This window comes from Homalodisca vitripennis, chromosome 1 (assembly GCF_021130785.1).
Source record: "Homalodisca vitripennis isolate AUS2020 chromosome 1, UT_GWSS_2.1, whole genome shotgun sequence".
NCBI lineage: Eukaryota > Metazoa > Arthropoda > Insecta > Hemiptera > Cicadellidae > Homalodisca > Homalodisca vitripennis.
This window is the reverse complement of record NC_060207.1, coordinates 226,440,085-226,458,105: the sequence shown is the minus strand read 5'-3', so window position 1 is coordinate 226,458,105 and position 18,021 is coordinate 226,440,085. Positions and strand designations below refer to the sequence as shown.

The window sequence follows — 18,021 nt, the reverse complement described above, 5'->3', positions numbered from 1 at the left end:
AAAAATTTAGGAGTAAGCTGTGTGTGTGTGGCAGTCCTGATTTTGTTTTGTTCATGGTGTACTTCAGAGCTATGTTATGGAGCGTTGTTGGTTATCCTGATTAGTTGCCGGTTTTTCTTCGTCAAGTTGCATTCGCATGCACTGGCATGCACTCTGAACTGCACTAAATTAGTATAGCAAAATAAAATAGGTTAGTACTCTGTAGTTTTGTTTGTAGGAATTGTAAGTAGGAACTTGGAACTTTGTGTGGCGTATTTTGTGGTTAATCTTAGATTAAGGTTACAACAATACATGGATTGAATGGAATCATCTTGAATTGAATCGATGTTGGTTATTTATTAGGTATTATTCATCCTGTTCTAGGATTTAGGCGATGGCAAGCGGTAAGTTTATGTCTATGATATTATATCTAACTAGAACTTATTTCAACTCATAACAATGATCAATGTTGATCTATTAAGATATTAACCATCCAACTATATCAAATTCTGGGACATTTCCAAGCATATGAAATTGTTTCAATTTCTTGAATGTGTAAATATTTTGTATTGTATTAGGCGTATGAGAAATGGAATACAATAAAAAACCACCATTGACCAGGGATTTTTAACCCATTGTAGGCCTAAAAGAAAAACCCACATAGGCTACCTAAATGTGTAGCTAGGTAAAAAAACTAACCTATATGTATGGTAGTTATGAAGTTAACAGCTGACCCGGGAAAAATACGAGTTTCGTATTATTAACCTATTGGGTAATTATCATATTAACCGCCGGGGCGGAAAAATACGAGTTTTGCGTTCTTAACTTATTGGAATCGTCCTATATAAAAAAAAGTATAAGGTTTGATGGGGTGGAAATGAGAAATAACGAAGTTCTAGAAAATAAAAAATTAAATAACTTTCCAGTAATATCTCCATGTTCTACATCCACGTCTAGCGTCACGTGACCTTTTGTGGCCAATGATTGAACCTCGTGATGACGTCATCGGTTGCGCCGCCATCTTTGCAAACGTAAATGAGAAATTACAGAAATGAGCAGAATTTTGATCAAAATTAATAATGTTTTTCTTAATTTCGAGAAAAAAAATTAATTACGAGTGCCTCCGGCCATCAGCGCGGGCTTCGGCAGCACCTTCGGTGCTGCCCCGCGCTGATGTCAATAAAGAAAAACATCCCTCGAGATAGTACCTATCAGTAAAATATAAAATTCTAGAGGGGCTGATCAAAAATATAAATTGAAATGTAATGCAAAGGCAATTATGTAAAGTTTAAAAACTAAATAAATCATTAAAAACTCAAATATATAGATGGATATTAACAGAGAACACTTACCATTAGTGTGTTGGCGGATATAGCTAAACAGCAGCAACAAAAAAGTGGTCTATCACAACGAAACGACACAGTCTCCCGGTTTAAAAACACCACTCGACCGCACGACGAACAAATACACTCATTTTTAAAAATGCCCTGTTCTATTAAAAAAGAGATAATTTCGTTTCGGTTAAAACGTAAGCTCTTTACGTGCCCTACGAAACACTCCGACACACACAATTCACTAGGGTTGGTTGAACTAGTGGATGGTTGATTCATCATTGTAAACTCACTCACTCAATCCGATCTACTGAACACGATATCTTGTGTAGAACTGACCTATGCCCCGGACAACTCAGATAACAGGTATGCTATCAGGCTGCTATCAGTCCCGGCCGCAGATAATATTCAAGTAAACAGATTATCCAGACACAGCACACAAACTGAACATTAAAACATTAGAAACTTTACCACTTATCAATATACCCCCTAAAATCATGTTATTTGTCATTTGCACCCCATAGTACTATATATATTTTTTGTTCAGGAGGGTGAGCAGAATACGTTGGTAACGTCAAATTCGTGATTTGCCGCCCCGGCGTTTAATCTTACTGGTACCACCTATTGCCATCGTCCTCCTGAACTAAACAGTATACTTTTAAAATCGTATTATGGTGAAGTTATACTTTTATAGACTATGTAAAAGAAATGTAGGCTACAGTATAATAAGCGGCCACCAACACAATCGGATGACAACTATCGAATACAGCATTTGACCTATAGATAGGCTATTCATAATTAATCATTGCCAGCTTCCTTTATTTAGATGTCATTACCAGCTGAACGTTGTTACTTTGTTAATGAAGGAGAAGGTTAGTGAAACGACTAGAACAATGGTGTGATGAGTATGCAAATATTGGCTCAAAATGTTTTCTAAACAGCAATGTATTATATGGCTGCAAGAAAAGGAGCTTGCTCCTTAAATCCGAAGTATCCTGTTTGTAGTGAAGATATGAAAACTAGAATTAAAGTTGGAAGAACAAACAGGACATTGCAAAAAACGCACTTGAGAAGACCTTTTTCAGAACAATTTATTGTTCAATGTTTAAATATAAATTTTGCGGCAATAATTCCATGTTCATTGATTTTGTTCTGGATGATGTTACTAGCCTATTCAGTATGAAATAAAAACAGCTGGCAATGATTAATTATGAATATCTACAGGTCAAATGTTGTATTCAATACTATTGTTATTTATAATCGATAATCATGATTCGATTGGTGGCTGCTAATTATTCTGCAGCCTGGTTGAGGTTCATATTTTTAAGCCTTCTGAAAATGGATAATTAGACCTGTAAAATTTGATTTGTCACTAATAACTAGGCACTATTTGGAGGGGTGTTTTTTATTCACCCCTACAGTTAGTGTGGATGAGCAAATAAGTTATTTGGTACTTTGGGATTATACCGACCACACCCAGACATGAATCGTTATTTGACATTTCGCTTCTACTGATTACTAGATTAGCGTAGTAGAACAATATTTCGGTAATATAAAACAGGAATTGTCTTATCGCAAACCCCTCCCCATCCTCAGACAGAGGTCAAAGTCGAGCGATCTAGTAGATAACGTGATTGCAGAGTCGCGTCGCTTTGTTGTACTTCCGTGTTTTACCTCTACATTTCTCCAAACACAAAAATTCAACAAAAACAAACATTACCAAACTAAAACTAAACTCTTTATTGAAAAAACACTCAACACTTGTTTTTATTCTTGATCACACTCCGCCACCCAAAATGCGAGTGCCTCCGGCCATCAACGCGGGCTTCGGGTTCGATGCTGCCCCCGCGCTGATGTCGACGAAAGAAAAACATCCCTCGAGATAGTACCTATCAGTAAAATATCAAATTCTAGAGGGGCTGATCAGAAATATAAATTGAATTTTAATGGAAAGGCAATTATGTACCTTGCAAATCATGTGATGCTGCGCGGCCTGCCGTAATCGGGATTCTCGAGAAAGATAAGATAACAGCGACAACAATACCGATCACAATACCTGGAAATGCTTGTAAGTTTGTAATTTTGTAATTACAGATTTGTTTTTTCGTTCTATCATGTTTGTTTCTATAAATTTATATTTTTGTGTTCTTCATACTGGTGTGGTCGGTATAATCCCAAAGTACCAGTTATTTACCATCTGCAGTATAATAAGCGGTTAAGAAAAGTTTAATCCTTGATATTGATGATTATCTAAATCTACTGAAATCGAAATGTCAAACCAAATTACGTTATAGGTTTTACAAATTTCAGTATAATTTGGCTATTTTATATCTTAATAATTTAATGATAAATAAAAAAACGGTCTTGGCTATGTATATTTTTAAAATCTAACAAACAAAACAGTGTAACATTTAATTACTTTTTACTATTTTGAAGGATAAACGTGTCTGACACCTTGTGACACAAATAACACATGTACATCACCATTGTACCTGTGGTCATTACTCAAATACCATACACATAAATTTAATTTGAATTAATTTGGAACAATAATGTCGAACCGAATTATGTTGTAGGCCTTTAAGATTTTATTATAGCGAAGCTATATTTTATATGTAAAAGAAATATAGGTAGTATTTAAGATTATAGAAAATAATGGTAGGTACAGTACTTAAGTTATATTTTAATAACCATACAAAACGGTAGCCAATTTGCAATGGTATATATGCACATACTGATACTGTTACAACTACATTAATTAATTAAAAAGTTATAGATGGTTTCGTTCCAACTAAAATAGTACATGATTATTAATATATTCCTTTAACAAAAATTTGAATGTTATAAAAATGGCTAGTGCAATTGTTGTACTGTTGTGTTCGTTTTGACTTTTCTCGCAACAACACACTATTAGTATTTGATTTTAAAGGAGTAGCCTAATATTATTGACAATGAATATTTACAGGTCAAATGTTTTTATATTCGATAGTTTAGAATTTCTAATCAATAGTTGATTTAATTGTCGTGATGATTGCTTGTTATACTGCAGCTCTGCTAACGAATGCGTGACAATAATTTAAGAGTTTTTCAGTACGTTTATCTTTTTTCATCATTTTTGCAACAGTTCCTATCTCTATGCCAAGTTTGATCGTAATTTTTGCCTCATTTGTGCTCCTGGCCTTGTTTGTCAATATGCATGTTATTTGCACCTTGTTATTAAATTATTTTTCAAGATTGATGATTGGTCAGTTTGCTGCTTAGTAGATTTTAAAATAAAGATGGTGCTCTTTGTGTTTTGTCATCGTCAGTAGCCATTTTCTATTCGAGTTGTGTTGTGTTTGCTTGTAAGCTTCTAGAACAATAGATTTACCTTCTACTAATAAAAAAGGTTTTTGCTAGTTAGCTTCTAAAACAATGGATTTACCTTCTACAAATAAGATAAGTGTTTGCTAGTTAACTTCTAGAATAATGGATTTACCTTCTATAAATAAAAAAAATGTGTGTGTAAGTTAGTGGGTGCTCTATCAAATGTTTTGGCTGCAATAAGTATTTATTGGAAGTACTCAATATAGTAATATTTTATTTTTTAGAACTGATAAATAAACTTGTTCAATTATGATGTGTTTGTTCCAGAAATGTTCAACACATATCATTGCACGCACTGTCAATATAAGATTGACGGTCTACGAGTGCGATGTACGGTGTGCCCCAAGTTTGAAATGTGTTTACAGGTGAGTTGGTGAACTAAATTTGGGTCATCAAAGACCACCTTTGATTAAGGGAATATCAGAGTCAATAAGAATGTTATTCATGTTGTAAGCAAAGAAATATTACAAAAGGCTATATCAGATTCAAAACCAATAAAACTACTATTTTCAAATTTCAATTAGTAGCCTAGTCAAGTGGTTCTTGTGAATAATCCACAACTTACTCAATATATATGTTCAGTTTACTAAAACAGTAAGATAGCTTATCTTATCTCTTACACATGAAAGTAGATGACAAAGTGATAAGAAATATGAAAAAATCACTACTTTAATCAATATAAAATACATAATACTAATACTCTAGTCTGTTACCATAATCCGCTACTCAGTTGTAATAAACAAATGTTGTATAATTATATCGCTAAAACTCCTAAACTTTTGTTGATTTGAAATAATTTCTGTTCTATATTGGCTTTGTTTAAGATTTTTTATGTACTCTAGAAATGGCTTTGAAACTTTACTAATTTCCACAAGCACTGTTTTCGTAGCAAGTGTGTGGCGAATATATCCACAAAATATTTTATTGTGTTTAAACTTAGAAAAATATTCTTTTGTTTTACATGTAAGTGAAAATAGATTACAGAACTCCTGCTTGTCCGGATTAAATGGATCCGCACCCAATCCAGATAATCAAGGATCCAGATAATTGGAGTTTTCTCAAAAAAGGCAGTTTTTAGAGGAAATAAATGTTAACAAATCATAATAGAAAACATTTATACTAGATATTATGAAAAAAAGTTTATGTTTATTCGCTGCTGTTTTCATAGACTTCTTCGTGAACTTCTTACATTCTCGAAAACTGATATGAAGTTTACAGTGAGAGATTTATTTTTTTTATGTCCGATATTGATGATCTTCTCACTTAAAAATCTCTGTAAAATGTTTACCCAGAAACCTTTTTCCAACTGTTCGATAATTTTAATTTTATCGGCCAACAATAACATTACACATTTCCTTATAGAACTCATCGTAGTACTGTGACTTGACAATCAACACACTAAGGAATATGAAAGAGTCACTATCAGTTCACCCTACTACAAGTTGAAGAAGCACTGGCCGAATAATTATTAATTGACTGTAGTGAGTTGACAGTAGCAGGGTGCGGAGGGAGTGTGAGTCATCCCTCCCCCTCCCACTCCCCACAGCATCCGCTATCGCTACACTACAGTATGTTTGCTGTAAGAAGGGTCAAGTACTATGCGTGATGCCTGCATATTCATTGCTCTTATATTCAATGTGCCTTTAAATACTATATTTTAAAATTTTTCTCTGTCTGATCAGGAAAATTGGTAATCCGGATAATTGGTGTTCTACTGTAATTTAATTATAATTTTCAAGTAAACAATAAATAAAAATGAAACAAATTTTTCTACCCTAAATGAAAATAAATTGGGGCACTGAGTTTTCCTTCACTGTTTGGGAAGGTTTAATCAACCTATCTTTTTAACAATGTCTCTTGATTGCTTTGTTATTTAAATATTTTCTCTCTTTTTAGTGTTTCTCAAATGGTGCTGAAATTGGATCTCACAGGAATGATCACCCTTACCAATTTGTGGTAAGTACTGTAACAATAAGTATTTTAATCTCTAATCATGTGTCAGGTTAACCTGTAGGTTACATGTCAACTTGATCTATAAATTAAAGCAGTTACTTATTGATATTGTATGTTTCATATTGATCACTGTTACATTCATATTTTGTCATCGCTATAATTTGTATTAGGCCTATTTTATTAATGTTATTACAATTTCAATCTTTGGTACCGTCTTGTTATCCGAAGGTTTTCTTTATGTTATCTAATAGAATAGCAAATTTTGTAAACGCCTAGAAATTGGCTCAACCGTTTGAATTAATTAACATCAAAATAAAATAGTTCTAGATAGAATTACATCCGTGCTTTATAAGTGCTTGTTATACAACCTAAAAGTTAAGATAAAACATTAAATATGAAACAAAATATCATTCATGAAACAAAATATCATTCATGAAACAAAATATCATTCATAATATTAAAAGAGAAAGAGTGATATCTAAGTCTGCTGCTACCATGTCAGTGCTCAACCAGAGTCAGACTCCAGACACTTCCTTACTAAGCTATGATATCCTTTAGGCATTATATAAAAAAATGTGGTTAAAGTGGTTTTAAAGATTTTAGGGCACGTGAGAGATTTAATTTTATTGGGGGAACCGGTGTAATAACTCAACATAAATATGGGATGGAAAAGATTTGTCAGTTTCTTCTAATAATAAATACTTGCTTCAAAATTTAGGATGAAATTTATTTATTTATTCATTCCAACAGGAAAACCCATTTACAATGGAAATGCAATGGTTAGTAAAGTAGAAATGAAGAAGAAGAAGCTAATATACAACAAAATAGTATAATTAATAACAATAATAGATAGTAGAACTATAATAATGATCAATTTTATTGAGCTTCCAGTTCTAACTATCTCAAAATAAGTAATAAATAAAAGAGGCAATTAAATGTACAAGAATCCAATTCATAATATGTTAAAACAGAAAAAGTAAAATGCAACAATGGGGTAAAAATAGAAGATAAACTTAACAGTAACAAGCTAATACAAAAAAGACATAACAATAATTGGCTAGCAGGAAGTATGACCATGAAATTGATTGCAAAAACGTAAAAAAGAATAGTGCCTGTTTCTCTTATCTTGAATTATTACTAGTATAACATTTGTCAACAATTTGCCGACATTACACCAAACATGTCTTTGAACAGTTTTAGCATTGAAAACATTTTGTTCAACATTGATGACAGTTAGTGTTTGTAATGAAGAGATGATTTAGGCAATAAATAATACTGAAAATACTTGAACACTTTTTTATCTTTCATTAGATCAAATGATATACCAAAATCGAATAATACAAGCAAGGGTCACTCTGAAAGTTTTGGGATACTGGCAGACAGTGCATACTGCCGTAATCTTATCATTTTTATTTGTTTGTCTGAGCATCTGACAGCAACTAGGGTTCATGTGTACTTGCATTTTCTGTTCTGAAACATCAATTTTGTCAAAGTTATTAATTTATTAAGAGACCATTTTTGGGTTATGATTTTATACGGTTTTAGGTTTGTCTCAAAAGGAGTGTGTTGAATATCTAAAAAAAATTGTGTTTGATTTTGTAGCACCATTCCGTGCTACTATTCTGTGGTATTTGGAATTTCAAAGGTGCCGTGACTCATTTAAAGATGTTTAGTAAGATAGCATTTCTCTGGCACTGATGAAAACATTCATCAGGTGCGCACTATGGTCCAAGAGGAGAGACACTACATTTAAAGCTTTCTTAGGGCTTAGATCAGTGTAAATGATTTTGCACGATTATTTTTTAAAGTCAGGAAAATTGTTTCTCAATTGGCACTCCACAATTTGACACATAAGCAAGAAGCTAAAGCATGTGAAAATGAGCCAGAAAACCCTCAAACTGGTTAATAAAGGTGTCAGATTATTTACAAAATTGTCATCAGTGATGAGATGTACATACAATTTCATGACGTTCCAACTCGAGGTGAGAGTCTCATATGGGTGTTTGAAGACGAACCATCCTCCGCAATGGTCAAAATACAACAATAATTGAAGAAACTAATGTATGCGGGTTTTCTTCAGGAATACAAAATTGGTGAAGTCTATGAAGCTGGAGTGATAAAGGGTTTTCACAGGAAGTTGGTACACTGAACAATGCCTGCTAGAAGTCTTTCAGGATTGGATTAGTAAGGTTTTAATTTTGCACCACGACAATGCTCTGCTCACACTACTGCAAAAGTTTTGGGGTTTTTTTACTGAAAATGGCATCAAAAACGTTGGAGCATCCTCCTGATTCATCCAATCTCGCTAATTGTTGATGAGATTCGTAAATATTTTGACTTCATTCCGAAAATTAAGTGAATGGACGTTTTAATTATTTTAAAATCAGACTTAAAAAGTGACGCCGGAGAGGAACATGTCTACTGTTTGTAAGTCTAGCATAAAAACTCTGTATATATCTCAAAACTTTCAGAGTGACCCTCATAGTACCTAATAGTTCTTTGGCTGCACCTTTAATTTGTTAAGATTATTGTACAACTAATGACATTTTCTTATGTAAGGACTCTGTGGCACTTGACGTGTTCAAAGACCGCTCAGGATGGTCAGCTCTGGAAGAGATCAATCTTCTCAACGCCATTGAACATTATTCCTACGGAAATTGGAAAGATATTGCGCAACATATCGGCACAAGGAATGCTGACGGTAAGTTTCATAAACTTAAATTTGTTTGAGAAGTCTTCTAGGGTTTTTAGAAAAACAATCTTCTTTGCTGTCTTGTTGTTTAATGGATGGTGGTATAAAAAAAAAATAGTTATGATCTTCGTGTAGTATAAATACGTATAGTGCCTCTCTTTTGTCTCCATGGAGGTTATTCCAACATTTGTGTTCTTCAAAGTTCTAAATGAGAAGCACAATCACTTTCTTGCCAACTTGTAAATTCCATGCTGTTATTTCATCAAGAAAAGTGCAATTCTTAAAGATTCACTGTGAATTGTATTCTATACATTGAGAGTGCGTCATGAATGATAGTGCAGTGTGAGAAAATGGTGCTGTTTGTTTTGGAAAGGACATAGTTTGTGATGAAGATCAAAGTTATCTACCATTTTGGTAACAGGTTGGAAATTAATAAGTGCATTATTATTGGTTTTTGTAGCAAATAAAGAATTATCAATCTTAAAAATAGGATACATTAAATAAACACAATTTAATATTTTATTTACTAGTCATTGATAATCAGATATAAGTTCTTAAATTATTAAAATTTTAGATATACTAAAAAAACTGTAAATGTATTGTGATATTTTCTGATTTATAAAAGGAACTTATTTTATTTGCCGTTCTACACTGTCTACTGATCTGTTGGTTTTTAGATCTTTGCTGAGATTAAGAGTTGCAGTGAGAGGGTCAACTAGAAGGTTAAAAAAAAATTAGAGTTAACTCTTGTCTTAATGAATCAAATTCAACAAAAAAATGTATATTTAATAGCATCAATCCAAAGGCATACTAAGCAGAATCCAAAGGTCTATTCTAATAACCTAAGTATAGCAGGCCTCCTAACTTTCAGCATGATCTAATTAGATGGAAACTCCTACACCATCTACACCTAATTGTTGATCATTCTTGTGTTCTATGACAGAGGCCAAGGAGGAGTATGTGAACCGGTTCCTGGAAGGGAGCATCGGTCAGGTAACCTGGCCAGCGGTGAGTCACTGCCGACCTGTGCTCCGAGATCTGGTGGAACCAGATGATGGGCCTCTGGCTCCCAACATCGTGTCCACCTTACCTCCGCTGGATATCCGAACCCAAGAAGCTCAGCAGCTCGACTACTATCCCCTCAGAGATGACTTTGAGATTGTGAGTAGTGTTTGGTCTAATGTGGCCAAAATAATATGTGTACTATTGTTGTACATAAACCGTGTTTTTAAGTTGATTTTCCCAATAAAAACTTATTTATTATGAAGGTTAGCTATCAACTTTCCAATTTTGAAACATTATAAATTTTAAAAACAAGCATACAAAGTTAAGGATTAATAGTCAATCCTAGTTCAAATAGATTTCATTAAATTTCTTTAATTTATTGCTAGTGTAGTATTGTTCTGTATTATTCAACTAAATAATATATTTAATTAAATCTTACCAATTTCAATACATTGTATCAGTATTAAAGGTGAGTTACACATTGCATAATGTTAATGTACCAGTATTATACCATCAGTTCAATGATTTCTGAGAACTCACCATTGCAAGTTAATGTACATTATAGTTATAAAACGTAAGCAGAGTATTGCTGCATATTAACTCTTTGAGTGCTGTGACATTTTGCTATATGGTATGCATAAAATGCCGAGCGAAAATGCCTGATTCTGCAAGGATCTGGTTAAAAATTCATAACAAAATTATTTATTGGTGTAATGTCCTGTGTTTTTGTTTTTTTCTTTAGATAAATATATATTTCTCTATAAAAATAATACATTGATCACTTATTTAATGTTTTTATATCAATAAAAAAAAAAATTAACAAAAACTTTATGAGCAAAAATATTTTGTTTTTTATTTTGACACAACTTAAGTGTTATTGAAATATTTTATTTTTTCACTTTTAGTTATTCTATCTTATACTCCATTTAATTATTTACAAAAAGACATATAGAAACTTTTTTTATACTTGTAAATAAAGTTTGGAAAATAAATATGAAAATATGAACCACTACAAAACTAGAAATTTTCTAACCTAACCTAACACTCTGTGTATTGTCTACACTACTAATGCTTAAATCTAATGTCTGCAATACTAGGTCTTCATTGCCAGCAATGTTTTTACGACTCATTGTTTATAAATATCACTGAACAAATAGAAAAAACTATACAAATGTATTTAGTAAAGTACTAGCTGCTTACGATCACCGTAACTCACGGTCAAGTCATTGTTGTACTTACAGACTAGAACAACATACACAAACGAAATAATATGAAGATACTAACACTACAAACCCATTTACACTTAAAAACTTTCAATATTTACAATCATTTGTGAAATAAACACCAGTGCAAACAAAACATGTGACGGCTTGTCTGCGTAGTGGTCGATTCTAAACTCGACTGACAAGCTCACTTTACAACCGCCGTAAAAATCAGAATCTAACCAGAATGCAACAAACCTACATCAAAATTTACGTTGAAGCCTTTGGAATGTGTATATATAGTCATTGAGCCAATTTAGATAAATACTATATAAAATATAAGCGTTACTGCAGAAGTCGCAAACAGCGATTCTGGCATTTCTTGCATATAATGCAGGATTGCAAATAGCGATGCTCCGGCACTGAAAGGGTTAATGAAATAGATATTAATTTTTTTCGGTCCCTAGGAGATTAGTTTACCATAGAAAATCATTATTTTACGATGTTTTGTGACTCATGAACTTTAAAACAAAAAGCAGACTATATACATCAAATTTTGGGGTCTATAAATGCCCACTCATCCTAAAAGGGTTAAAAATACACAATCATAAAATATATATACTATTTTATCTATATCAGTACCATACAATATGAAAATTAGATTTTATGATGTGTAAATAAACAAAGTTTATTGTTGTAAAACAAGCCTGATATAAATTAATGAGATGTTATAGTATTTTTCAACACATTGTTAAACTATGCGTTTAGCTAGTTCCATAATTGGTAATGATGTTGTAGTGGTTAGGCTTACTTTCTTAAGAAAGCAACAATTTGGATGTTTTATAAAGTGGCTTTTATCTTTTATTCAAAGGAATACGACAACAGCGCAGAAACCCTGGTGTCGTCTCTCACTCTAGTCAATGGAGAAGACGATGATCTTGATATCGGTATGTAATCGGTAATTCCATTAGTTTATAGTTCAGGATTATCTTATGGTGGTAATCATCAAATGAACACCACTATAATATAAAAGCGAGTGAATGGTATAGAAAACATACACCTGCCTCCCCCCGAACTTGAGGTCCAAGACAGAATTAGGACTGGAGACAGCACTGAATTCCTGACTTTTTGATCATTCGTTTTATACAATTGAGGAATTTCTATAGAGGACAATATACATATACCTGTACAATTTTATAATTTGTACTTTTTAAATTATACAATTTGTTTAATGATATTACAGTTGATGCTGAAAACTATTCTTAAAGAATTACTGAATAAAGATGATTTGACTTTGACATAATAATTGTTTTAGGGTTTTTTAAAGCCAATCACGTTTTAATCAATAACGGTAATGTTTATAAGGGGGTTTATTATTATCTTATTATAGCGTTATATATGGCAACACTAAGTAGTTCTTATAACCAGAATACAGCCATGACCTTCTCCATTCACCTTTACAAGGGGATTTGTATTAGTGGCTTCGCCAGTTTTTGTTTAAAAGCTATCTGAAATTGCCTTAGCAATGGGAACCATTTTCAAAAACTTAAATTATAGTTTGTTAAATGGCTGCCTAAAAAGTAATATATAGAAATGACTCCAATTACATTCATTTGTAACTGATGATTAGGATAAAGATTCACTTCAGATCTGTCTGTGATCGGGTAAACGACTGTAGGAGATTAGAAACAATTTCATCTTTGTTGTCTGGCTATCTTAGCATATTTACAACTAATTGAAATTCAAATATTTTTGTCCTCATTGCCGAATTTATTTTTTATTTTTCAATGGAAACCGTTGTTTGGGTACTTAGGATTAATTGAAAAACTATTAACCAAAATATAACATGGTAGTTACCTTATATTTTGTTTACTCACACATTACTGCTTGAAGTAAAATTAGTTGGGTCATTTGTTCGCCTTGCCCACTCCAAAGTTTTAAGGTTAGACCTTGTCACGTAATTTTTTTGAATTTCTTTATTGCCACTTTTACTACTACTTTCACTCACAATATCGTCATCAAAGCTATGATCACTCACTTCATTTTCACTTTCATTGAGTATTTTCTTCACAAAGTTACTAAAACTCTCAAAAGACAGAATGCGATCTCGCCGCTACACCATTTCAGACTGCTACTAATCAAAACAAACAATTAACCCTACATCGGGCGCTAAACGGAGTTTTCCTCCGTGTATTTTTTATTATTAAAAATAGTACTACTTTTCTGATGTTGTCAGTCATTTCCCGCAGTGTACTTCACGAGCATCTTTCGGGGAAGCGAAACAATAGCTTCCTGCTTATCTTTGTCAAAATCTGTCAGTATGAGGTCTACTTTCTGTGTGAGACTGGACGATTCCTCCGTGAGCGCCCGATGTTGTCTTTGTAGTGCTTGGACGAAATCTCCGTAAGCGCCTTATAGTGTTTAGTTTTTATGGAATAATAATCCGTGTGCGCCTAAATGTGTGACCTGTGATGGTTTCTTTTTAAGTTTTACAATATATTTTATTTGAATTTTGTGAAATGGAGAATGAAGACGAGACACTAACTTGTCAGTACAGTACCCGTGTGCTAGGGAACATTTCAGTACTGTTTATAGAGTGAACATTGTCGTTATAAGAACCAGAAGGAAAATGTTTTGAAACTTTGTGTAGTGTTAAAAAAATTTTAGTAAAGAATAAATTTTGATTTTAGAGTAATAATTGACATTACAATTGTATAATATCTCAAGAATTGAAGTAAGTTGTTTTTGTAAGAAGTTAAAAACTAAGTTAATTTTCATATATTATTACAGTAGTTTAAACATTTTTACAATTAATTGCATTATTTCTTAAAATAAATCATGTTGTTATTATAAAATAACATTTTTTAAGATTTTGAATTTCTTATTTGGAAAATTCATTACATAAGAGAGTAATTTTTATTTAATTTCTAAAAATGAATATATTACATTGTAATTAAATGAGTATGAATATTTAAACAAATAAAAGCAGTTTAAACGACTATGATATCCATTATTTGCTAACCTGGAGGAAACCTCCGTGAGCGCCACATGGTGTTTCTAATTTTAAGCGCCTGATGGAGGGTTAACAGATGAAATAGTCGATTTCAAGAGAGTCGACCAGCTTCAAAATCGAACATGTTATGTTTTAATAGACTGACCATTGATAATTGACGAGTATAGACAAATACCAAAATAATCAATGCCAGGAATACTTTTTGGCTACAAACTAATGAACCTAGCGTGACGTAACGGGCAGTGCTAAATTATGTGTATGTTATTGGTAGCCAAAGAGCTAACAAGTAACTCTTAGCCCTGCCTGGATATGATGTCATTCCTCTATGTATGTTTCTTCTAAAATTAATTTACAATTTTTATTATGATTATAAAATAATGCATTTCAATAAGCAATAATTAACTTGTTTAATAAAAATGTTTACAATGACATCCGTATTTTTGAGAAGGATTGAAGTTTATTTCTTTGTATATAAATTTCTTGATGGCGTAAGTTCTGACATATTGTTTCAGAAAGAGTGTTTATAAAAGTGGCAATTTCATAATTTTTCTGCAGTATATTTATTTAATTTAGTATTACAGATGAGTTGTTTTGTACAAAGTAACAAGACCTATTGTGAGTTAGAACAAAACTATACTGTTTAAATTTAATACTTTGTTTTTTATGTTATTTTTGTTGTATTTTATTTTATTTGTTACTTTAAAGGATTTTTATGATCTCCAGCTAACTAATGCATGTTAAAATTGAAAATGTATGAACTTTATTGAAACTATTTCGAAGTATGTGTGTAGATATATTCCTTATTATTGAATATTTATGTCAAAATCTATTTGAGTAATTTTAGTTTTCTGGAATTATTTTATTTTGTAAAAATATAGCCTGTTGTATATTGGTGTGTGCATAGTTGAGAATAAAATTACATGCATATCCGTGAGTGAAACATCACTGGACTGGAAGCGTCCACTGAGTAGCAAGCCCTCAAGTTGACACCAGTGACATGAACACGCAGCGCATGAGGGAACGAGAGAGGAAGACACAGAGTTGTACGAGACTACCAACTCATCGCCAAGTTCTTCAGGCAGAAGGAGAAACCGAGAAAAAAAGAAATTTCCAAAGATGAGAGGTAGCTTATTTTTATCGTATGAGTAGTAAAATGCAACGTGTTTCCAAACAAAAATTATATTTCCTTAATGAAATCTAAACAACGTATCCAAACATATGAAATTCTCCAACATATTTACTGTCTAAATGGTTGCAAACCACGACTTTAAAGAGCTACCACAATTTCCTTCATTAGCATTAAAAAAACAGATATGAATTTTTAAAATTTAGTCAAAAAATAATTGAAATTTGAAGATGATGAGTACTTAGTATCTTTTTATGTACTATCTCTGATATCCTCACTCACCTATGAACACTACGATCTCTGTTAATACAAATTCGGCTGTGCATTTCTGAAATACATTTATCAAGCAAAGAAGTTGAGTAAGAGTTCATGCTTCTAATTAATCTATGTATGAATCGAAAATTTTTTTGCAATTCAAAACGTTATTTTATTTTCAAAACTAAGTGGAACAGCAATGGAAATCTTTGTCATGCTTCATTGCAAATGGAATTTTCATGAGTCAATTTGACACAGAGTTGGTTAATGAAAGAATTCTCTACCACACTTTATCGCCAGAATTCAGGATTCGATAGGTTGAAGATATATTTGCAGTGTTCAACAAAAAAATGAAAACCTTAATAAACTTTATAAATCCGCCTAATCATTTTACTCCAGCATTAAATTTACTCATGCAAATTGAATCCCAACAACTCACTTCCTTGATTGTTTTGTATATATGTAAGGTAATACAAAACTAAACAATTTTCACAAAGCGTTAGAATTACGATATATACTCACGTAAAACAACACTTACACTGATCGTATTTATAACAAATGAACTCAAACCATTGGTCCCACACAACACAATGTATAAACGAGTCACCTGGTAAAATTAGACATCTTCCATCATTGATATATTAGATCATTAAAAAGCACTCCTGTATCCACAAGATGCAAATCAAAAAGAACTTCAGTATACTAAGAAGATGTTGCCTTGTTTTTAATGGATATAAAACAGATTTATAGTCGAACATATATTTAAAAAAGTCTTTAAAAAAGACAAACATGAACCAAAAAGTCAAAGACAAACACTTTACCTATTAAAAGACCACAACACAAAATTTTGGGATAAGCACTACATCGGACGGAAATATATCTAAAGATGTCACAAAAATCAGTTCAAAAAAACATCAAAATAAAAACATCACATAATAAAACAACAAGTCATATTGAAGAATAAATTATTACACAAAAATCCACAAAGAGTGTGTACAGAACAGAATTATAAATAAATCAGGTTATATACCTGAAATTAAATGTGATGACTGCACAAAAAATACATTGGACAAACAAGAGAGAAAAATTAATTCAGTACACGATAATCAAGAACATTGCTCCCACATCTATGACATCCTCAACAGAAAAGGAAAAATCTGCCGTCGCACATCCACTGGCAGTCAATACCGAATCCGGGACATACTATATCACAGAAAAAGGCATTTAAAAACCTAGACTATACAAACATGTTATACACTCCAAACATGTGATATAAATGCCCCCAAAAAAAAACTGGGAGTCATATTACATAAAATCAAAGGCAAACACAGAAGATCTATTAAATATCAAGAAGATGGACCCATTCAAAATTCAATATCTCAGCTCAAAACGAAAAAATTACAAAAGATAACAGTCTCAACAATTAATATAGATAGTATAATACCCTAGTAATAATTTAATTTGGAACTATTTACACACTAGCACAAACACTACCCCACCCATTAGACAAATTATTATTAATCACATAATGTCTCCTACATGTATGTATATATTTTAATCAATTTAATTTTTGTTATTATTTTGTGATTTGTCTGATGAAGCGTATCTTGGGATATCGAAAAGCCTCACAATACAATTATTTCAAATGATTGTTTTGTAATTATTAATGTAATTTATAACGTATCCAAACGTCCTATTCGCATTACTGCTTGGTTCGGATATCACCTTAACCATTGGTTCCACCAAATAAATGGTTAAATGAAGTCAACCTGGTACGAGAATTAGACTATCCTTTTACTTGAATAGTTGTCTCATTAATAATAAAGCACATGAGTTTTCAATAGTGTTCAATCAATAAGAACTATTTTCCTTTTGTGGTTTTGCTGAACCTATTGTGCCGACTTTTTATTTAGTCTTTAATACAGAAGGATCATGCGGCAGACCGGCAGTAGGTAATGATGAAACCTGCATATTTTAGAATTGCTTAGTCCTGTGTTGACTCTTTGGGAATTTGACAATATATGATCCGGACCCAATTCCTCATTCATGCACAACAAACACACACACTCCTCACCCATTACTATACATTGGTAATTTGT

At 32.2% G+C, this 18,021-nt stretch overlaps 1 protein-coding gene across 1 annotated transcript; it reads left to right on the top strand.

The window, feature by feature from the left end:
* Positions 1 to 15,542, top strand: LOC124355066 (transcriptional adapter 2B-like). The gene is made up of 7 exons (XM_046805988.1): positions 1 to 383; positions 4,944 to 5,041; positions 6,573 to 6,632; positions 9,189 to 9,330; positions 10,265 to 10,482; positions 12,400 to 12,475; positions 15,517 to 15,542. The coding sequence occupies exons 1-7, from the start codon at positions 374 to 376 to the stop codon at positions 15,540 to 15,542; spliced, it is 630 nt and encodes a 209-aa protein (XP_046661944.1). The 5' UTR covers positions 1 to 373.
* The last annotated feature ends 2,479 nt before the right edge of the window (positions 15,543 to 18,021 follow it).